General features: G+C 44.7%; 1 protein-coding gene across 1 annotated transcript in view; it reads right to left on the bottom strand.

Moving 5' to 3' along the window:
• Positions 1-24413, bottom strand: part of LOC309551190 (ceruloplasmin-like) — a 192301-nt gene that overhangs the window by 75466 nt on the left and 92422 nt on the right. Inside the window, exon 11 of the mRNA XM_082251689.1 lies at positions 1792-2004. Coding sequence (XP_082107815.1) covers positions 1792-2004 — 213 coding nt within the window. The remainder of the gene's footprint in view (positions 1-1791; positions 2005-24413) is intronic.

Raw genomic sequence — 24413 nt, 5'->3', positions numbered from 1 at the left:
TTCATTTTTTACTTCGGTAAGGGAAAGGATTAGTGCATCTACCTTTTGTGTTAGTTGTAACACATGGGTGGCTAATTCTGCTGAATCCATTTTTTTTTCAGGTTCGTGCAATCTGTAACGCTCCGGCGTTTGTTTAGTGAACTGGATTTGCAGCTGCAGAATTTCCACTCAGTAGTCGTGCAGAGATGTGTTGAATCACCATATCCAACTCTCCAGACTCATCATTGTGGCCCAGCCTGCCTCAGCATGCAAATATACAGGCACTCAGATAAGATGTTCCTGGAGTGATAGGTTGTATACGATAGTGTAGAGGTGATGTGCTGAAAGGACAGGCGTGAGTAGTGATAGCAATGATAGGCACTCAATAGTAATGTTCAGGAGTGTTAGCAGATGGTGATAGATAGTATGCAGATAGGTTAGCAATCATGTACAATTAACAGGTGGTAGGGGACAGCAGATGAAGTGTACAGGAATTGCTAACTCAGTGCAAGGATATAGATGGTAGTAGACTCAAGAGCTAGCAATCTATGTAACAGTGCAGATGATAGAAATAGTAATGCATAGATAGCAACAGTCTTTAGTATACAAGAGTAGATAGTGTAAGTTGATAGGAAGGGATCCCCTGTGGGGTACTTATCACTAGTTGGTTTTAGAGAGATGAGGGGTCCGGTAATGAGGAGAAGGATCGGTAGCGAGATACAGGATCCATAGCGAGATACAGGAAATAGCTGGAGGCTTCGGCAGCGTCACACAAGGCTGTGTAACAAGCGGTTTGCACGAACACCTTGTGAGTGAAAACCGGCGATTGAAATAGCTGCTCAGAGCGGCGCCTAGTGATGACGTCACGAGATTTAAAGGGACAGGTAGCTATATGCGGAAGAATTGGGCTGGAAGGGTACCGAAGGTACCAGAATCTTACAGCAGTAACTTTCATTCAACCAGGTGTGTGTGTGTGTGTGTGGGGGGGGGGGGGGGGGTAGTTTGTTCTTGGAGTTGAGGTGCAGCACAGAGAACCCAAATTCTGCGAGGGTAGTGCTACCTAAAGGAGTCTCTGTTAAGTATCTGTAAATTCTTCAAACCATAAACATACTACAACAACACTTTAACATTGATTTCTTTACAAAAAGCAGCTGGGGGTATGTAATTTGCTGCTTTACAATGGATAAATGACAGATCCCCAACTCCTGTTTGTAGTCTCTGGGATCCTGTCATTTAGCAGCTATAGTGCATGGAGAAAACATCTTTGGGTATTGTTGACAACAAATTTACATCAGTGGATGAAATGATTTATGCTCAATTTATATTGGAGAACATTGTTTATTTGGTCATTCACTTGGTTGGTCAGATGCTTAGTTTGCTCATCCCTACTAAAAGACCTCTCACTCTATGGGGACATGGAATGTTGCCTAATGCTATAGGTGGAGTTAAAGAGATGATCAACCTCCCTAGACACTCTTAAAGCAACTGGGAAGTGCCATAATGATGTGGGTGGGACTGTAGGGATGATTGACATCCCTAGACATTTCCTACCCAGCGCTGTAATGACCAGAATGGTGCTCAGGTCTGTGAATCTAGTTTTATTAAGATCGGACTGAGCATGTCTGTCAATGCTACCATGGGTCTGACTCTGAACCCATGATAAATGATAAAAGTGATCTTTTAATTTAAAAAACTTGTTCAACAAAGCCAATCATCAAGATGGCTGAATGGAAAGTCTTTTTTGTCATTAGGTGTATCTGGTTAGATGTTGGATGTGCTTGTGTATGTCCAGTATAAAAAATCCATGCTCACCTTCATTGTCCGGTATCATTACAGCAGAATATGAGACATGTGGAGATATGCTCACAACATCCCTTGTGGTATTATGTAACTGGAAAGTATTTCCTGTGAAGTGAATTCCATGAATATCAATGACTGAACCAAGTCCCAGCAAATGCCAGCGTGCTGTATATCCTACACATAAATTCAGGCCGGGCTGATTCCCATACATATATCCATTGATAGCTGCAAACAGAAAAAAAAGTTACATCATGGATAAAATCCATCAAGAAAAACTCTTAGTTGAGTCATATTCAAATTCAGGGTCCCCAAAAAAGCTCCAGAAGTGAAAATAATTACAATCAGGTACAATCAGGTAAAAATGACATAGCATATGAAACATGTGTATACTTTTAAGCTGGCTACACACATTACAATGTAATCATTCAACCACCTTTGGATCTACCAAAAACACTGCTGTGCTCTCTCTTTATGTAACCCGTTGTACTTTGGAACTTTTTGCCCTGTATTAAATGCTTATTTGTTAAATAATGTGTAAGCCAATATGGTTTCTATTTATAAAAAAACAAGCAGAGGTGTTTTCTGAAGCCACTAAATCTTTAGTTGAATGTTAGGGTCTATGTGCTACTAAAACATATTGTCTTACGGTTCTGGTTATTCTGTATGCTGGTTGCTCCAATGGAGAATAAAAGTAGCTCTGGTTTGAGCAGGTTTCACTTTGTGAAGATCTGGACAGTGCTTAGGCAGAATACATAGCATGTATATTTGTAAAGATTTGGTTACTGTGAAAGCACCCTATGTGCAAAAACAAGGGCCACCATGAAAGTTCTCGCATAGTTTGAAATCTTACAGGTGAGCTAGTCTCCTATTTGGCTCCTCCGGTTTCATTGCTGTTTAACCTGCACACTATGAAGACATCTATTTATGGTTCAGGAGTCAGGACATAACATAGCACCACTATCAGCCTTGTAGCAGCATCCACGTGTATTACCATGCTCAAATGAAGGCAAAAGCCCCTTAAACTTAATTTCCCACTTTCCCCTGTGTTTCTGGACAAGTCCAGAGAGTATAAAGTTCTCAGCTTTTCTTCCACAGCATCTCAGAGAGGACACACCTGATCAGGCAGAGGTAGGTGGACAAGTATTCTGCAGAGAGGTGAGAGGTCCTCCACTATTAGAACCTACATTCGGGCAGCCGGGCAGGAGCCCTAATAGCACTCCAGAAGACCCAGATACTGTGGTAAGCCCCTCTGAATTGCTCCCAGATTACTTTAATTCCAGAGGAGGCCCCTTTGTCCTTAGGCATTGGAACCCTCCAGCTGTTCACCTGTATTAACAGAACTACTCTAGTCTTCACTGTAGGGGGGATGCTGTTATTAGAATAATTGCAAATAGCAGTTTGTGTTCTGAACTGTTTTGCTGAAGTCATGACCATATTTAGACAATGTCACCCAGGATTTCTTCTTTCATTTACATCTCTGGCCAGAAAATGTTATTTATGGCAAGAGTCAATCAGGAGCACATTGTCTCCGAAGGTCATCGTGTTTTGCATCAGCTGTTTTGTGGGCAGCGTTTATTATAATGAGCGTGGATCTACATTGCTGGACATTGTGAATTAAGGTGGTTATACACTGTGGGGCATGTTTTTTCTTTTTTTTTATATAAGGCCACCACATCCATCGGACCAGGGATTTGGGGACGAGGGTCCTGTCCATCAACATGGGAACAACTTTCTTTATGGAGGGGGCCCTGGCAAGGTATGCTTCCCATATTGAGAGCATGTGTCCTGGTATGGTTCAGGAAGAGGGCACATGCCCCTCTTTTCCTGGAGAGTCAAGCTGCATGCTCAGATAAGGGCCTAGTATGTTTTTTTGGGGGGCTCCAAATTTTTCTTATGCACAGAGGCACCCCCTTAAAATCCATACTAGGCCTTCATCAAGGATAAGGTTCTACTATGCATTTTAGGGGGCTCCTCATTCATTTTTTGTGGGGTCCATCCTAACAATCCATACTAGACCCTCATCAAGTTTTAGCGTAAATTGGCTCTAAAAAATAGTGTAATAATAATATTGCCTTTTTAAGCTTTTCTAAAAGGTTTACTATCCACTAAATTGTTACATGTCCCCCTAGTACCCCATGTCCTTTTTGGTAACTCCTTGCCTATAAACCTAGAAAAAGAAAATAACTGATTTTCAAGATTCAGCTCTTAGTGACTTCAATTGGGTCCACATTAAAGTTTGCAATTTGCAAACGCAGTACACAAATGGATCTCAAGCAGATTTGCCCATTGCTATCAGTGATTGCTGACATCCAGCAATTGTTGAGATAATAAACACTCTGGTCAGAAGTAATGGTGGTCAGTAGCTGGCTGTAAAAACGATCCCCTCCCCAGCATTGATGGTCAGTGCCTGGCTGTAAAAATGACCCTTTCAGCGTGTGGTAAATGGTTGGTTGTAAAAATTACACCTCTCCCCTTCACAGCATTGCTAGCTGGCACAGTGACTGGAAGTCAGTGGCTGGCACAATACCTCCCCCGTACTCCCCTGACTAGCATTGAAGGTCAATAGCAGACTGTAACAATAGCATTACCCTTCCTGTATTGGTGGTCAGTGGCTCGCTGGCACAATAGTCCCCCTACCAGGCCTAGTAATCGGTAGCAATCACATCCTCCCCATCCTCCTAGCATTGGTGATCAGTGGCTGACTTGAGCAAATCCTCATTTTATCTATAGGGCACTTACAACCGGGAGCAGATTCCCTTTATTTCCCCTCTATGGGATGCAGGTAGCAGTCCCCCCTCCATCTTTTCCATAAGATACTAGACACCTAGAGTGTGTTAATCTCCAACTTCCTATAGGTCACTCGCCCTTCAGGCAGAAGATCCTTCTCATACCCTCTATATAACACTAACCCCAGGTAGCAGATCCTTTACAACCCCCTAATAGACCTATTAATAGACCTATTAGGCTGCAGATTCCCTTCATCCATTCTATAGAACACTTAAATTAGGTAGAAAATTGTCTCCACCCTCCTATTGGACACTCACCCTTCAGACTGCAGATTCCCTTCATCTCCTTTACAGAACACTCTCCCCAGGTATCTGATCCCCTCCACCCCCCATAGGTATCAGATCTCCTCCATCTCCACTCCCACATGCTAGAGGCACTAAAGGGAAGGTAGGGGTGGCAGTCCAGCACCAGACAGTAGAACTCTTTCTTGATCAGAGGGACTGAACCAATATCTGACTGCTCCTCTCACCCATATCAGAGTTGCTAAATGATCAATAGGATGCTTAGTCGCTCTTACTGAAACACGCAGTACAGGACAAGTTTCAGGAGGGGTTGGTACACAGGACCGGCATATTTCGGCACAAAGAAAAGGCCTGAAGCTTTGAAAAGAGAATGGGAGCTTGTATGGCTTGGTGGATGTGAATTGAAGTGAACCTTTATGAGAACCATGGCTCTTCCAAACCAAGATGTGTTCTTTTTTGTATGAATATACAGTATCTCACAAAAGTGAGTACACCCTTCACATTTTTGTAAATATTATGTTATTTCTTTTCATGTGACAACACAAAAGAAATCACAATTTGCTACAATGTAAAGTAGTGAGTGTACAGCTTGTATAACAGTGTAAATTTGCTGTCCCCTCAAAATAACTCAACACACAGCCATTATTGTCTAAACCGCTGGCAACAAAAGTGAGTACACCCCTTAGTCAAAATGTCCAAACTGGGCCCAATTAGCCATTTTCCCTCCCTGGTGTCATGTGACTCGTTAGTGTTACAAGGTCTCAGGTGTGAATAGGGAGCAGGTGTGGTAAATTTTGTGTTATCGCTCTTACTCTCTCAAACTGGTCACTGGAAGTTCAACATGGCACTTCATGGCAAAGAACTCTCTGAGGATCTGAAAAGAATAATTGTTGCTCTACATAAAGATGGCCTAGGCAATAAGAAGATTGCCAAGACCCTAAAACTGAGCTTCAGCATGGTGGCCAAGACCATACAGTGGTTTAACAGGACAAGTTCCACTCAGAACAGGACTCAGCATGGTTGACCAAAGAAGTTGAGTGCACATGCTCAGCGTCATATCCAAAGGTTGTTTTTGGGAAATAGACGTATGAGTGCTGCCAGTGTTGCTGCAGAGGTTGAAGGGATGGGGAGTCAGCCTGTCAGTGCTCAGACCATACGCTGCACACTGCATCACATTGGTTTGCATGGCTGTCGTCCGAGAAGGAAGCCTCTTCTAAAGATGATGCACAAGAAAGCCTGCAAACAGTTTGCTGAAGACAAGCAGACTAAGGACATGGATTACTGGAACCAAGTCCTGTGGTCTGATGAGACCAAGATTAACCTATTTGGTCCAGATGGTGTCAAGCATGTGTGGTGGCAACCAGGTGAGGAGTACAAACACAAGTGTGTCTTGCCTACAGTCAAGCATGGTGGTGGGAGTGTCACAGTTCGGCACTAGGGAGTAGTGTTGAGCGAACACGGACTGTATTATTCGTGTTCGTACCGAATAATTGGATTTTTTGTACCCGAACACGGACACGGACACTTTACTGTATGTTCGGGTAAAAATCCGTGTTCGGTCGTTTTATTTCCGGGTTTTGCATGCTTTGGCGCTCTTTTCATGGCGGGCTTTCAACAGCCAATCAACAATCGTTTAACTGGTGTGCCTTAAGCCATCCCAGCCATGCCTGCAAATGTCTCAGTAGCTGTGATTGGCCGTCTGAAGCATGTGACCAAGTCTTTATAAGTTCGAGGCAGCCGCAGCGGCGTCATTATGCTGCTTAGATTCAGGGACAGAGCACACATCAACGTGCTGGCTGCTGATTAGGGAAAGATAGGCAGGAAAAAACCATTTGTGTCCGGATAGAATTGAGGGACAGGTCGGAGTGTTTAGGCAGGGCGAGTTGTAGGCATTTTAGGGATAGAGTCTGCTGAATTATATAGGGTCAGTGTCTTCTACAAACTACAATCGATATTGCTGTGTGGGGGGTGGGGTCTGCACTCAATCCTGATCTACGATCTCTTCTCAATCCTGTTAGGGACAGAGTCTGCTGAATTTTAGGGAAACTGTGTTCTACAAACTACAATCGATATTGCTGTGTGGTGTGGGATTGGAGATAGGCAGGTGTCAGTGATCCACATCCATTTTTCTGTGCGTGAGCTGCAGTGAACACAATCTTTTTGGGCTGCAGTGAACACAATCTTTTTGGGCTGCATTGAACACAATCTTTTTGGGCTGCAGTGAACACAATCTTTTTGGGCTGCAGTGAACACAATCTTTTTGGGCTGCAGTGAACACAATCTTTTTGGGGTGCAGTGAACAAAATCTTTTTGGGGTGCAGTGAACACAATCCTTTTTGGTGTGCAGTGAACACAATCTTTGTGGGGTGCAGTGAACAAAATCCTTTGTGGGGTGCAGTGAACACAATCTTTTTGGGGTGCAGTGAACAAAATCCTTTTTGGGGTGCAGTGAACAACATCCTTTTTGGGGTGCAGTGAACACAATCTTTTTGGGGTGCAGTGAACAAAATCCTTTGTGGGGTGCAGTGAACACAATCTTTTTGGGGTGCAGTGAACACAATCTTTTTGGGGTGGAGTGAACAACATCCTTTTTGGGGTGCAGTGAACAAAATCATTTTTGGGGTGCAGTGAACAAAATCATTTTTGGGGTGCAGTGAACACAATCTTTTTGGGGTGCAGTGAACACAATCTTTGTGGGGTGCAGTGAACACAATCTTTTTGGGGTGGAGTGAACAACATCCTTTTTGGGGTGCAGTGAACAACATCCTTTTTGGGGTGCAGTGAACACAATCTTTTTGGGGTGCAGTGAACACAATCTTTGTGGGGTACAGTGAACAGAATCTTTGTGGGGTGCAGTGAACACAATCTTTGGGGGGTACAGTGAACACAATCTTTGTGAGGTGCAGTGAACACAATCTTTGTGGGGTGCAGTGAACACAATCATTGTGGGGTGCAGTGAACTCAATCTTTGTGGGGTACAGTGAACACAATCTCATACTGAAGGTTTGAGGGTGCTGCCTGTTCCATACTCCCCCTACTCCTCATCTAGCCTTTTAGGGGTACAAACAATAGTAATTGGGGCCTAGTGTGGTTGTGTACGTGTGATATACATACACTTTTTTGGGATCATATTTTCTATTCCGCTATTTAATCAAAAACCTTTGGGGATCAGTTAAATTGGGGGATAGTCTGTGTTGGTACGTGTGAGAGAGATCCACCTTTCCAAGTTGTTGGGGTTCATCTCCTACTTCTGAAGGTTTGAGGGTGCTGCCTGTTCCATACTCCCCCTACTCCTAGCCTTTTAGGGGTACAAACAATAGTAATTGGGGCCTAGTGTGGTTGTGTACGTGTGATATACATACACTTTTTTGGGATCATATTTTCTATTCCGCTATTTAATCAAAAACCTTTGGGGATCAGTTAAATTGGGGGATAGTCTGTGTTGGTACGTGTGAGAGAGATCCACCTTTCCAAGTTGTTGGGGTTCATCTCATACTTCTGAAGGTTTGAGGGTGCTGCCTGTTCCATACCCCCCCTACTCCTCATCTAGCCTTTTAGGGGTACAAACAATAGTAATTGGGGCCTAGTGTGGTTGTGTACGTGTGATATACATACACTTTTTTTGGATCATATTTTCTATTCCGCTATTTAATCAAAAACCTTTGGGGATCAGTTAAATTGGGGGATAGTCTGTGTCGGTACGTGTGAGAGAGATCCACCTTTCCAAGTTGTTGGGGTTCATCTCATACTTCTGAAGGTTTGAGGGTGCTGCCTGTTCCATACTCCCCCTACTCCTCATCTAGCCTTTTAGGGGTACAAACAATAGTAATTGGGGCCTAGTGTGGTTGTGTACGTGTGATATACATACACTTTTTTTGGATCATATTTTCTATTCCGCTATTTAATCAAAAACCTTTGGGGATCAGTTAAATTGGGGGATAGTCTGTGTTGGTACGTGTGAGAGAGATCCACCTTTCCAAGTTGTTGGGGTTCATCTCATACTTCTGAAGGTTTGAGGGTGCTGCCTGTTCCATACTCCCCCTACTCCTCATCTAGCCTTTTAGGGGTACAAACAATAGTAATTGGGGCCCAGTGTGGTTGTGTACGTGTGATATACATACACTTTTTTGGGATCATATTTTCTATTCCGCTATTTAATCAAAAACCTTTGGGGATCAGTTAAATTGGGGGATAGTCTGTGTCGGTACGTGTGAGAGAGATCCACCTTTCCAAGTTGTTGGGGTTCATCTCATACTTCTGAAGGTTTGAGGGTGCTGCCTGTTCCATACCCCCCCTACTCCTCATCTAGCCTTTTAGGGGTACAAACAATAGTAATTGGGGCCTAGTGTGGTTGTGTACGTGCGAGATACATACACTTTTTTTGATCATATTTCCTACTCCGCTATTCAATAAAAACCTTTGAGGATCAATTGAATTGCGGGATAGTCTGTGTCGGTACGTGTGAGAGAGATCCACCTTTCCAAGTTGTTGGGGTTCATCTCATACTTCTGAAGGTTTGAGGGTGCTGCCTGTTCCATACTCCCCCTACTCCTCATCTAGCCTTTTAGGGGTACAAACAATAGTAATTGGGGCCCAGTGTGGTTGTGTACGTGTGATATACATACACTTTTTTGGGATCATATTTTCTATTCCGCTATTTAATCAAAAACCTTTGGGGATCAGTTAAATTGGGGGATAGTCTGTGTCGGTACGTGTGAGAGAGATCCACCTTTCCAAGTTGTTGGGGTTCATCTCATACTTCTGAAGGTTTGAGGGTGCTGCCTGTTAATTGGTTAAACCTGCAGGAGGACCGGTGTTTTTATCTATTAATGACTTTACTATTGCTTTAGGCCTGGTTCACATGTATGCGGGTTGGGGGCCCACATTTGCACAGGCATAGCAGCCCATTGATGTGAATGGGCTTGAGCTGCTATGCCTGCGTTTTCAGCTGAAAAAAGGTGCATGCAGAATTTAAAAAAATGCAGTGGCCATGAAATCCATCCTTCTTTTGCACCATGCGACTTACCTGCCGTTGCTGCACACGCAAACTGTTTATTTTTAAATGCCGTGCCCACGTATACAAAAAATACAGAAAGCTTGCCAGAGCAGGAACTGCAGGTTAGTCGCATGGTGCAAAAGCAGGATGGATTTCAAGGCCACTGAATTTAAAAAAAATGCTGCATGCACCTTTTTTCTGCGGAAAATGAGGGCATAGCAGCCCGTTCAAATCAATGGGCTGCTATGCCTGTGCAAATGTGGGCCGCCAACCCGCATACATGTGAACCGCCAACCCGCATACATGTGAACCACCAACCCGCATACATGTGAACCAGGCCTAAAGCAATAGTAAAGTCATTAATAGATAAAAACACCGGTCCTCCTGCAGGTTTAACCACTTCTGGATCGCAAGGATTTGCCCCTTTAAAGACCAGGCCATCGGATCAGAGCGCCAGGACCAGTCATCACCAGGTAGGCCAGACACTGCTTGATGGCTATATAATAATGTAATGTGGGCTGCTAGGCGTGTGTGTGTGTATATATATATTTATTAGAGCTGCACGATTCTGGCCAAAATGAGAATCACGATTTTTTAGCTTGGAATAAAGATCACGATTCTCTCACGATTCTCTGTGTAACAAAAAAAAAAAAAATTGGGATAACTTTACTGTTACGTTTTTTTTTTTTTTTTTTATTCATTAAAGTCTAATCATTGCGTTTGAAAGACTGCTGCGCAAATACAGTGTGACATAAAATATTACAACAATCGCCATTTTATTCTGTAGGGTCTCTGCTAAAAAAATATATAAAATGTTTGGGGGTTCTAAGTACTTTTCTAGCAAAAAAAAAACTGATTTTAACTTGCAAACAGCAAGTGTCAGAAAAAGATCCAGTCTTTAAGAGGTTAAACTTCCTTTCTCCCTGGCAGAGGGAAGGAAAAGATACAAATGTAATCATTTTTGTTTATAGTTAGGAGACTTAATGCTGAAAGGTGTTAGCTGAGTGAGTGAATGAGTCATCCAGCTCACTGAAATGTATCAATTCACAAGTCAGGCAGACTTGACAGAGAAACTCGGTATTTTAAAAATGCCACAATAACAATACCGTGGCTATGCAATACCGCGATATATCGAATTACCGAAAACCGGCATATGTCTAGTCACCGCCACATCCACCACCACCTCAACCTCCCTCCTACTCCATATGGGCCTCGTCCTTCAGAGATGAAGAAGAACATTGTTTTATTTTTCTGTTTTTTTTTGTTGTTTTAAGTTATTTCCCTATCCACATTTGTTTGCAGAGCACTTGCCATGCTCTTAATTACGTTTTGCTGCCATTTGCAGCACTCTAGCCCTTTCCTTTGGTGTTTTAGAGCCATTTTAGTGCCTTAAAGTTCGGGTCCCCATTGACTTCAATGGGGTTCGGTGTCCGGGAAAAGTTCGGTAAAAGTCCGGGACACGGACCCGGACTTTTTTTTAAAGTTCGGCCGAACCCGTCGAACACGGACATCTAGGTGTTCGCTCAACCCTACTAGGGAGCTACAGTTTGAGGAAACCATGAATGCCAACATATACTGTGACATACTGAAGCAGAGCATGATCCACTCCCTTTGGAAACTGGGGCGCCAGACAGTATTCCAACATGATAACGACCCAAACACACCTTCAAGACAACCACTGCCTTGCTAATGAAGCTGAGGGTAAAGCCTTTCAGTGCTCAGACCATACACCACACACTGCATACAATTGGTCTGCATGGCTGTCGTCCCAGAAGGAAGCCTCTTCTAAAGATGTTACAAAAGATAGCAGGCAAACAGTTTTCTGAAGATAAGCAGACTGAAGCCCCGTACACACTTCCTGAATGTCGGCCGAACGATCGGCCTTCTTTTGTCCGGTGCTGTCCTGTCAGTTGAAAAGTGCTAAAGACTGCACACGAATTTTGTCGGCCAACAACAGCCGACTGCAGAAGTGATGTCATGTGATGGTTAACTTTCCGTGTGTTTTTTCTTCTCTGAGCATGCCCAGTCTTGCTCATCTGCTGTTTGTCGGCCGAATTCTGTACTGATTGGCGAACAATCGGCAGTTCTGGTGTTGGCCAACAAAAATTTTAATGCCTGCACACCAGATTCTGTTCGGCCGAAAAGTCGCAGTCGGTTGTCGGAAGCATCATACTAACAAGCCGACAATCGGCCGATCGGTCAGTGGCTGAATATTTACGGCCGACATTCGGTACGTGTGTACGGGGCTTAAGGACATGGATTACTGGAACCATGTCCTGTGGTCTGATGAGACCAGGATATACGTATTTGGTTCAAATGGTGTCAAGCGTGTATGGGGGCAACCAGGTGAGGAGTAGAAAGACAAGTGTATCTTGCCTACAGTCAAGCATCATGGTGGTAGTGACATGGTCTGGGGCTGCATGAGTGCTGCCGGCACTTTGGAGCTACAGTTCATTGAGGGACCATGAATGCCAACATTTTCTGTGACTTACTGAAACAGAGCATGCTTCCTTCCCTTCAGAGACTGGGCAGCAGGGCAGTATTCCAACATTATAAGGACCCAAAACACACCTCCAAGACGACCACTGCCTTGCTAAAGAAGCTGAGGGTAAAGGTGATGGACTGGCCAAGCATGTCTCCAGACCTAAACCCTATTGAGCATCTGTGGGGCATCTTCAAATGTAAGGTGGAGGAGCACAAGGTCTCTAACATCCACCAGATCAGCGATGTCATCTTGGAGGAGCGGAAGAGGACTCCAGTGGCAAACTGTGAAGCTCTGGTGAACTCCATGACCAAGAGGGTTAAAGCAGTGCTGGAAAATAATTTGTTGCCACACAAAATATTGACACTTTGGGCCCAATTTTTAAATTTTTACTTATGGGGTGTACTTACTTTTGTTGCCAGCGGTTTAGACATTAATGGTAAAAAGTGTGTTGAGTTATTTTGAGGGGACAGCAAATTTACACTGTTATACAAGCTGTACACTCACTACTTTACATTGTAGCAAAGTGTCATTTCTTCAGTGTTGTCACATGAAAATATATAATAAAATATTTACAAAAATGTGAGGGGTGTACTCACTTTTGTGAGATACTGTATGTATATATATATGTATATATATATATATATATATATATATATATACACATACACAATGCCTTGAAAAAGTATTCATACCCCCTTTAAATTTTCCAGTAGCAACACCAGTTCCCTGCGCTCTGAGTAGTGTAATCCTCTATCCACTTCAGCTGTAATCTTGCAGCTGTTGAGAGCTAGCGACACGGCAACACAGGAAAGCTTCGGCCGTGCTGCCCCTTACACGACCAGGGTAGTCTGGAATCACTGAAAATGACAAGCAAACACAAGGGCGCACTGGCCTAGTGCATTATGCTTTTGAAGGTCTATTAAAAAGAAAGGTTAAAATACTCACAAACGAGTTCTTGATAAAAGCATATCAAATGAGGTACGCAGTCCTCAGCATCGAGATCCAAGGGTGTATTGTCCCTTGAAGCTGTAAATGCTTACGCGTTTCGAGGCTTAGCCTCTTCCTCAGAGTCTGAGAAGAAGAGGCTCTTCTAAGAGAAGAGGCTTGAAACTTTTCACCAACAGGCCGTCCACCCTAACTGACAGGGTGGGTAAGGAGAGCATTAATAAGAGAAGCAGCAAAGAGGCCCATGGTAACTCTGGAGGAGCTGCAGAGATCCACAGCTCAGGTGGGAGAATCTGTCCACAGGACAACTATTAGTCATGCACTCCACAAATCTGGCCTTTATGGAAGAGTGGCAAGAAGAAAGCCATTGTAGAAAGAAAACCATTAAAAGTCCCGTCAGCAGTTTCCGAGAAGCCATGTGGGGGACACAGCAAACATGTGGAAGAAGATGCTCTGGTCAGATGAGACCAAAATTGAACTTTTTGGCCTAAAAGCAAAACGCTATGTGTGGCAGAAAACTAACGCTGCACATCACCCTGAATATACCATCCCCACCGTGAAACATGGTGGTGGCAGCGTCCTGTAGTGGGGATGCTTTTCTTAAGAAGAAACAGGGAAGTTGATCAGAGTTGGTGGGAAGATGGATGGAACCAACTACAGGGCAATCTTAGAAGAAAACCTGTTAGAGTCTCCAAAAGACTTGAGACTCGGGTGAAGGGTTACCTTCCAGCAGGTAACCGACCTTAACCAGTTGCCGACCTCCCATCGCAGATTTACTGTGGCAAGGTGGCTCAGCTGCGCAAACTGACATAACCATATGTCGGTTGTGCGTGGGGCTAGGGGACGTGCGCGCGTGCGCCGTCTCCGCGATGTTCTGATTCAGTTGAGAATCGATCAGTCATCAGATCCAGGCCAATTATTTTTGGCCTGGACCTGGTGATTGGTTCTGACCAATTGCAGAATGTCCTGTGCCTGTGTAATGTAAACACACACAGGAAATTATGCAATCTTCTCTCCTGGAGCCCTTTTCGGGTCCAGCGTGATGGAAGAGAGCATCAACTGTGAGTACACAAGCACTACACTGACACCAGTACACACAGGCACACATTTAACCCCCTGATCACCCCCAGTTAACCCTTTCTCTCCCTGTCACAGTGTACACTATATACAGTATACAGATAATTTACTGATCACTGTGTTATTGTCACTTCAAAGCATGGATAATTTATATCATATGGGAGGGTAGTGTACTTTATATTGTCAGAGAGTGTACTGTGTGCAAGGGGTGGAGAAAAGGATTTTTCCGATATCCAGAATTATATTCCAAAATAAGTCCAGAGGCTGTCGAATCTGGACCATGATTGAGCAGTAGGAGCCAGTGCCCCTGTTGGTTATTAGTAGCTACGCTTGTGAGCCTTTCCATGAGAGTGAATAGGAGTCACAGTCTGGTGAGTTGCCATTTTCTCTGGATTGAGACACTAATTGGTGGAAGAGTGAGAGGTGTATTCCTTCAAGCTGCACACTTGGGATCTTGATTATTCTTTCCTGGATTACTTTTACATCTATTTAGAGACTCTATCAAGGATTTTATGAGTTTTTGATGGATTGCAATATTATTTTGCTGGCGGATGTCTGTTGTGGATGAGCATCTGTCTTTTCTGACCTTGTTGTATTTGCGCTACTAATGCCTTTTTTCAGCTGTTAAATTGGTATTTATTTGATTGTCGTTATAACTTTAAGTAGCAGCAACATGTCCATTAGTGGACATTAAACATCCTGGGTTATCCCCAGTGTTGGTAGTAACTGCGTTTAAGTAAACAGCGTTACTTAACGCAGTTACTTTTAGAGGGTAACGAGTAATCTATCAGATTACTCGTTCTCTCATTGTAACGCCGCTGCCGGTACTTTCGGCTGCGTTACCGCAATTACATCTACCGCCACTAGATGGCAGTAGATGTAATTGTAATTCCCCCTCTCCTCTATGACCGAGGACGAGAGAGGAGGAGGAGACTGTGAGTGAGCAGAGAGGACGAGCGCGGACTCCGGACTGAGTGAGTACAGCACGCCAAGCCCAGCAGCAGCCAGCCAGCCAGCCACCATCATCCCCAGCCAGCCACCACCATCATCCCCAGCCACCCACCACCACAATCATCCCCAGCAACCACCAACATCATCCCCAGCCACCACCACCATCATCCCCAGCCACCACCACGATCATCCCCAGCCACCACCACCATCATCTCCAGCCACCACCACCATCATCCCCAGCAACCACCACCATCATTCCCAGCCACCACCACCATCATCCCCAGCCACCACCACCATCATCTCCAGCCACCACCACCATCATCCCCAGCAACCACCACCATCATCCCCAGCAACCACCATCATCCCCAGCCACCACCATCATCCCCATCTCCAGCAACCACCACCACCATCATCCCCAGCCACCACCACCATCATCCCCAGCCACCACCACCATCATCTCCAGCCACCACCACCATCATCTCCAGCCACCACCACCATCATCTCCAGCCACCACCACCATCATCCCCAGCAACCACCACCATCATCCACAGCCACCATCATCCACAGCCACCACCACCATCATCCCTAGCCACCACCACCATCATCCCCAGCCACCACCACCACCATCATCCCCAGCCAGCCACCACCACCATCATCCCCAGCCAGCCACCACCACCACCATCATCCCCAGCAAGCCACCACCACCATCATCCCCAGCCAGCCACCACCATCATCCCCAGCCAGCCACCACCACCATCATCCCCAGCCAGCCACCACCATCATCATCCCCAGCCAGCCACCACCATCATCATCCCCAGCCAGCCACCGCCATCATCCCCAGCCAGCCACCACCATCATCCCCAGCCAGCCACCACCATCATCCCCAGCCAGCCACCAGCAGCAGCCATCCACCACCATCCCCAGCCAGCTAGCACCACCATCACCAGCAGCAGCAGCCAGCCACCACCATCACCAGCAGCAGCAGCCAGCCACCACCATCACCAGCAGCAGCAGCCAGCCACCACCATCACCAGCAGCAGCAGCCAGCCACCACCATCACCAGCAGCAGCCACCAGCAGCAGCAGCCAGCCACCGCCACCTCCAGCAGCAGCCACCAGCAGCAGCCAGCCACCAGCAGCCAGCCAGGCAGCACTGCAGCAGCAGCACAGGTACAAAAAAAAAATACGGTTACTCACAGTCAGGACAGGAGGGCTCGGGACTCAGACCCCCACCACCAGTGTGCCACACCACCACCAGCCACTACCAGCAGCCATACACTCCAGGCAGCAGACGCAGGTACCACTCAGCAAATACCACTCAGGTACCAGTGTACCACGCAGCCAGCCAGTACCACTCAGGTACCGTACCAGTGTACCACGCAGTTACCACTAAGAAAATACCACGCAGGTACCACTCAGCAAATACCATGCAGGTACCACTAAGCAAATACCACACATACAAGGGGCATACAAGTTATTTGACATATTTGATTATTTTTATAAAGTAACGCGATAGTTACTTTCCCTGGTAATTGAGTTACATCAGTAAAAAAGTAACTCAGTCACTAACTCAGTTACTTTTTGGGAGAAGTAACTAGTAACTATAACTAATTACTTTTTTTAAGTTACATGACCAACACTGGTTATCCCACACAGGTCATTTATGTTCGCAGGGGACCATTATATATTTTTTATATTGTTTTAAATTTATGAAAAATATTTTTGCCGTTTTATAATTAGCATTAACGTTAGTTAGCATCAATACAGGATAGCGTCAGATTGCCCGCCACATATTTAGTAATACGTTTTAAACCCTTTGATTGCTAGTGACACACACACACACACACACACACACACACACACACACACTAAACACCTCCATTACTAGTATAGTGTCTGAACAGATCTATATCTTTGACCTGATCAGAACTATACTAGCGTCCCCAATAGTTTAGTATAGTGTTCCCAAAACGCAGGGTTAGCAGGTTCAGCCCCGACACCGGCCAGCACCTACGTTTAGCCCTTCCGTCCCCCCCAGGAAGTGCAGAATCAGCAGATTACTGTCACTTCCAATACACGGCACACTAAACCGCAGCATTAGCAGAGTTAGGCCTAACCTCTGATAGCACTAGAGGTTACATTTTTTGGTAGCGGTTCAAACAGTCCTTGACAACCAGGTGCTTTTTTACCTGTGAGTCACACTAGGTACCTATAAATGTATTTGCCAAAATGTCCAAACAGAGGTGCACTAGTGAAGAGGCCTACATGATGCTGAGCATGACAGATGAGAGCGATGGGGAAAGCTCACTGTCAGAATCAGGCTCAGTATTCAAACCTGTAGAAAGCAGCGGCACCCTGACAGATAGCTCTGACAACAGAGTAGAGGTCCCTGCTAAGGTCAGGCGTACCCGACCCCGTTCTTCTGTTGCTGAGGTGCAACAACTGCAGGGTTCTCGTATGCAGCAGAGTGTCGGTACTAGTGCCACTTAACATTCTGGTGAACTGGCAAGCACCAACGGCCTAGTAAATCCTGGCCATAGTCAAACCCGCACTGCAGTAACACTTGGTGACGTGGCGAGTCCCATAAGTGCAGTTCAAGCTGGTGTGGTGGCTAGCACAAGTAGTGTCCCCCAGCCACCAAGAATTCTAAGACAGGCCCATAGAGCCCATAGTGTCCTTCCTGATGTGCTTGCAAATCCTAATAGGGAACCTACCACTTCTGCAGCGCCCGTACTTCCCCCATTCACTGGTCAACCCGGAATTCAGATGGAAACAGACGATTTTACTCCCCTTGGTTATTTTTTAGCTGTTTTTCACTGAAGATCTGTACAGATCTATTTTGGACCAAAGCAATTTATATGCCTATCAATTCATCGCCGCAAATCCAAATTTGACCCTTGCCAGAGAATGTGCATGGAAACGTATCACTGTTTCTGAATTTAAAACCTTTCTGGGCTTATCCCTCATCATGGGCATTACTAAAAAGAGTGAGTTGCGGTCATATTGGTCCACTGACCCAATTCATCATATGCCCATGTTCTCTGCTGCCATGGCCAGGACTATATACAAGCCAGTCTTGTGGTTCATGCACTTCAGTGACAATGAACTCTGTCGTGACCCTGGATGTTATTCGGCCCCTCTTAAATCACTTCAACCAGAAGTTTTGCAGCATTGTATACGCCCCAATGAGCTGTCTGTGTTGATGAGTCCCTGATTAAATTTTCTGGCCACCTTGCTTTTAAACAGTTTCTCCCCAGCAAGTGTGCCAGATAAGGGGTCAAGATGTACAGTATAAGCTCTGTGACAGGGCAACAGGCTGTACATGTCGTTTCCTGGATTTACGAGGGAAAGATAGCAATGTGGAGCCCCCCAACTGCTCCGGACTACATGGGAAGCAGCAGCAATATTGTTTGGGACTTGGTGTCACCCTTATTCGGAAAGGGGTACCATTTATACTTGGACAATTATTACACAAGCATGCCACTTTTTAGTCACCTTTTTAATTTTGGAATTGGCACATGTGGCACCGTGCAACCTAGTTGCCAGGGCTTTCTCCAATGGCTTGTAAATTTCCGACTTAGACGGGGAGAGAGAGTCTGCTTGAAGTGTAATAAATTGCTTGCAGTAAAGTGGAGGGACAAAAGGAATGCTTTTGGTCTGTCCTTTATTCCATTGGAAAATCTCTGCGCAAATACCGTGTGACCATTTTGTTCTGTAGGGCCTCTGCTTTAAAAAATATATATAATGTTTGGGGGTTCAAAGTAATTTTCTAGTAAAAAGAAATAAATAAAAATTTCATGTAAACAAAAAGTGTCAGAAACGGCTTGGTCTTCAAGTGGTTAGAAGAGTGGGTGATGTGTGGCATAAGCTACTAATATTGGGCAAAAAATGCCAGGACAGTTCAAACACACCCAAATAACCCCTTTTTGGAAAGTAAACACCCATAAATATTTGTTGAAAGGCATGCTGAGTCCGTGGAATATTTTATATTTTGCCACAAGTTTTTTTGGGAAAATTAAAATTTTTGTTTGTTTGTTTTTTACACAAAGTTACCACTTGAATGATATATTGCTCACATATGCCATGGGTATATGTGAAATGACACCCCAAAATACATGCTGCTGCTTCTCCTGAGGATATATTGCTCACAAATGCCATGGGTATTTGTGAAATGCCACCCCAAAATACATTCTGCTGCTCCATGGTGAGTGTTATGCAGCTCTCATTTGTTTTGGAAAATGAAGAAAGAAAAGGAGAATATATATTTTTTTCTTTTTTTTTTCAAATTTTAAAACTTTGTGACAAAAAGCGAGATCTACTCAAAATGCTTCTCAGCAAATAGCTTAGGGTGTCTACTTTCCGAAAAGGGGTAATTTTGGCGGGTTTTGTGCTATCTTGGCATTTCATGGCCCCTGGAACTGTGATAGGTGGTGAGGAGTGAAATCAACAATTTACGCCCTTAGAAAGCCTAAAGGCAGTGATTGGTTTTCGGGGTCCTATACGCAGCTAGACTGCCAAAAAGTCTCACACATGGGGTATCTCTATACTCAGGCGAAGCAGCAGAATGTATTTTGGGGTGTAATTACACATATACCCATGGAATGCATGAGCAATATATCATGATAAAAAAAATTCAATATTTAATGAGCTCAACATGCCTCTTAGGAAATTCCTTGGGGTGTCTACTTGGGGGGGGGTTGTTTTTCTCAAAATTTTTTGTATTTTTCATTTATATCGCAAAAAATAAAAACCACCAAAATACCACCAGATACCACCAAAAGAAAGCTCTATTTGTGGGGAAAAAAGGTCATACATTTCATTTGGGTACAGTATTGCATGACTCCACAATTACCAGTTAAAATCACGCAGTGCCAAATTGCAAAAATTGCCCTGGTCATTAAGGGGGTAAAACGTTCCAGTCCAGAAGTGATTAAACATACAGCCAGAGATACAATGGAATGGTTTTGATCAAAGCATATTCATGTATTAGAATAGCCCAGTCAAAGTCCAGACCTAAATCCAATTGAGAATCTGTGGCAAGACTTGAAAATTGCTGTTCAGAGGCACTCTCCCATCCAATCTGAAAGAGCTTCAGCTATTTTTCAAAGTAGAATGGGCAAAAATGTCACTCTCTAGCTCTGCAAAGCTGGTAGAGACGTACCCAAAAAGACCTGCAGCTGTAATTGTAGATGTAGCCAGGTGACAAAATCAATTCCGGCATGATTTAGGCTGATGTACTATCTCTTTAATATCTGGGTCTCTGTTAAGAGGATGGTGTGTTGGATTGTGGGAAATGTAGTCCCGAAGCGGGTGAAGACTGTGGACGACGGATTGGATTGAACTATACTCCCAGGGAGCTTTGGGTTCCATGGGGACTGATGGGATAGCTTATAAATTAGGGGCGCGACCAAAGGTTCGCTCTCTTACCTCGAGGACAACGTGCTGTGCGAATGGAGGGAAGAGCTGCTGAGGAGTGCTGAGAAGGAGAGGCCGGGGGCCTAGCGGAAGACACCTTGGAGAGGTGGCGTGTGTCACGGAGGAAGGTGATGGACTGAGCGCCGAGACACCGTAGAAAGGCGGCGGGTGTTACCGGGGGTAACTGGCCTGGTGTGGAGGACTGCTGAGCAAGGACACCAACAGATCAGGTGAGAGACATCTGATTACGGCAAACACTGTAGTTTACAAATACAGTACCAGGACAGGCCTGTGACGCAGTAAAAATACTGAGGGAACTTTTCAACTACAGAATGGTTGCCATAGGACATTACAGCTTGTAATAGTGAGTGGCGAACCAGAAGGCCTCAACTAAACACACGCCAGCCCTTAGACTGTATACATCCTAGACAGAGCCTGGATATTAATATTTCCTTTTCCCTGTTGGATTACAAATATTTCCCTTTATCATACTGGATTACAAATATCATTCTTGGAATGATTAAAGAGCTTCACTGCTGTCGAAGATAAGCAAGGCCTTGCCCAGGAGGAGACTCATATAATCCATAGAGAAGGGGGCCCCCTATAGGTGACAGAGTGCACTCTGTTAGATTGTATTGCAATATAGTGTTAGAGCAGCTGAGCTAATTCATACTGAATACGTTATTCTTTAATAACCTGGGGATATTTGTTTATACCTGTTTGGTCACTCTCACATCTTTAACCACTTGCTGACCGCAGCAAGTACATATACTGTGGCGGTCAGCCCCTCCTGGGCAAAGTGACGTACCGGTACGTCACTCGCCCACGAGCCAACAGGGGGCAAGCGTGCCGCCGGAGGCGTGCTCCCACCCCCGCTTGTTCCCTGACATCCCCGTGCGAGTGACCGGCGGCTCCGATGTCCGCCGGTCACTCGTGATCTCCCGCTGCAGAGGGAGAAAGGCAGGCGGCTAATGTAAACAAAGCCGCCTGTCATTCTCCCTGGTGTAACTGCAGAGACTATACGATCCTGCTATGTAGGATCGTATGTCTCTGTGGTTACATCACAAGCCACGCCCCTTGACAGTTAGAATCATGCCCCTAGGGACACACTTGATCACAAATAAAGTTAACCCCTTCCCTGCCAGTGTCATTTTTACAGTAACAGTGCATATTGATAGCCCTGATTACTGCAGTAATATCACTGGTACCCCCAAAAGTGTCAAAAATGTCAGTCAGGGGTCCGATCTGTCCGCTGCAATGTCGCAGTCCTGCAAAAAAAAATTGCAGATCGCTGCCATTACTAGTTAAAAAAAAAACAATAAAAATGATATAAATCTTTCCCGTAGTTAGTAAACGCAATAACTTTTCCGCAAACCAATCAAAATACGCTTATTGCGATTTTTTTTTACCAAAAATATGTAGCAGAAAAAAAATTGGCCTAAAATGTTAGAAAATTTTGATTTTTACATTTTTTTTTTTGGAGAATTTCATATAAAAAATGTGAAAAATATTGTTATTTTTTCAAAATTGTCGCTCTTTTTTTGTTTATAGCGCAAAAAGTAAAAATCGCACAGGTGATCAAATACCACCAAAAGAAAGCTCTGTTTGTGGTAAAAAAAAAGAATGTCAATTTAATTTGGGTACAGCATCGCACGACCGCGCAAATGTCCATTAAAGTCACACAGTGCCGAATCGCAAAATAGGCCCTGGTCTTTGAGCAGCCAAATCCTCCGGGGCTTAAGTGGTTAAAGGAGGAATGATCTATTGAAGTAGCAACTAATATATTATTCCTCATTCAAAGCAGTAATATATTTACATTGTTTATTTGGGACTCTGAGTCTTGAGTCCCCTTTCTGACATTGGGGTTTTGGAATTCAGAGGCTTAGTTTGGTTATCTTTACCTATATTTCTTGTTGTGTTGAACTCCCAATTGTTCATTTTCCTACTAAAAAATAGTAAAACTGATCTCTCATTATTGAACCTTTGTTGTTGACTATTTACTCACTATGTCAGAACCCATAGTGTCAGTATTTTTTTCAGATGTGTCACACTTTTCAGATATTTTTTTTTTTACCATCTGTATCCCATTGCGGAGATTTCCCTTCAATTCCAGTCCCATAACCAAAGCAGGAAGTGAAGCTTCTGGTTCTGACACCACATGCGGAAGGAGTCAGACATACCCGCTTACAAAGCCACTCCTATAGCCCACAGGTGCTCCCCTGCTCCCCTATCCTCTCATGCACCTCCTGGGGGATTGCGTCATGGACCGCTTTGTGGTCCACAGCAGTTCTGGAGCGGCTGCAGCCCTCCACTCGGAGCCTCCAGCCCTGCACAAAGCCAATATGGCCGACGGCATAGAAATTAAGGAGACTGATCACAGCACTGCTGGCAGACGCTGCTTTTGCCTCCCCAGATGATCAGTACACGTAAATGACTCAGACTGTGGCTGCACTCCTGCTACCAACTATCAACGCTGCAGTGGAGAAGGCAGTAGCTACAGACATCACTCAGCACAGGAAGGAGGTCTGAAGTTGAACACCGTCTCTCTGCTCTGGAAGATGAAGTGCAAAACAACCAGGCAAGTGACCAGCAGTTTACCCAAACTCACCAATACATATTGGAGAAAATCAATGACATTGAGAATCGTTCTTGCTGAAACAATCTGAGCATCATCGGGCTTCCTGAAACATTTAACATTGATTCTCTGAAGGAGCTATGGGCAATGTGCATACCACAAGCCCTGGGGATTGTGGCACCATGTGTAGTGGAGAGGGCGTGCGACCAGGGGTCCCCTTTAAATGACTGTCGTTCTCCTTGTCCTGTCATTGCCCGATATCTTAACTAGTCAGACACAGTTGCCATCTTGAGCAATGCCAAATCTCTCCAACTGGATGGCCATAAACTTCTACTATTTGCGGATTAACCTCAGGAGGTGTCTCATAAGTGTAATGCCTTTCAACGCAAATGTACTGCACTTTTTCAAAAAGGTGTGAAGTTCACGCTGGCCTATCCTGCCATTCTTTGCCTTACCGATCTGAATGGTAAACCAAAGTCGTTCTCGAACTGCGAGGAGGCCTCCAATTATCTGCAAGCATATTTCCAAATATCCATGAATCCCACCCTGCACCGTGTCTCCTTGCCCTCCTGACCTCAGAGACCAACGCAGCCCGAGAAGGGACCCGTCGAAAAGGCCCCTCTTTGTCAAAAACTCTGAAATGCTGGGTAACACCGTCAACTCTACATCTATCAGTTCACCAAGAACTGCTGTGTCTTATCTATCTGATCTCTAGTCTTTCTTTTCTATATAGATCATACTAACGCTCATTCTAGGTCTTGTTGTTTATATTTTGTTCTTTTTTTTGTTGTTGTTCCCACAGCTTTATCAGAGATCTCCTTCAACATCCTGGTCGGCAGTGTGCTGAGAACATACTTATTGCTCCATCTATTTTTCGTCTACCCTGGGGGAGTCCTCCTTCCATAGCCCACTGGTGCATCTTTTTTGCAACTCTGGTAATGCTGTCCTCTAATGAGAGATCGACATGTGGAAGAAAGAGAAGTCCACACTATATTTGGTATGTTTTTGTTTGCTTTTCCTTGATGACCCCTGTTGGGTTGGTTATCCCTCTCAACCCTCCACTTTGGGAATCAGGAACTCCCCCATTTATTCTCTTCCAACAGGTGGCATCTCCCTAGCGTCGTTCGATCGGACTACTCAATCCCCTTGTTCTGTACTAAAC

This window comes from Pelophylax lessonae, assembly GCF_965119305.1.
Source record: "Pelophylax lessonae genome assembly, chromosome: 3".
Taxonomy (NCBI): domain Eukaryota; kingdom Metazoa; phylum Chordata; class Amphibia; order Anura; family Ranidae; genus Pelophylax; species Pelophylax lessonae.
The sequence above is the reverse complement of the archived record's forward strand: the minus strand, read 5'-3'. Positions and strand labels throughout refer to the sequence as shown.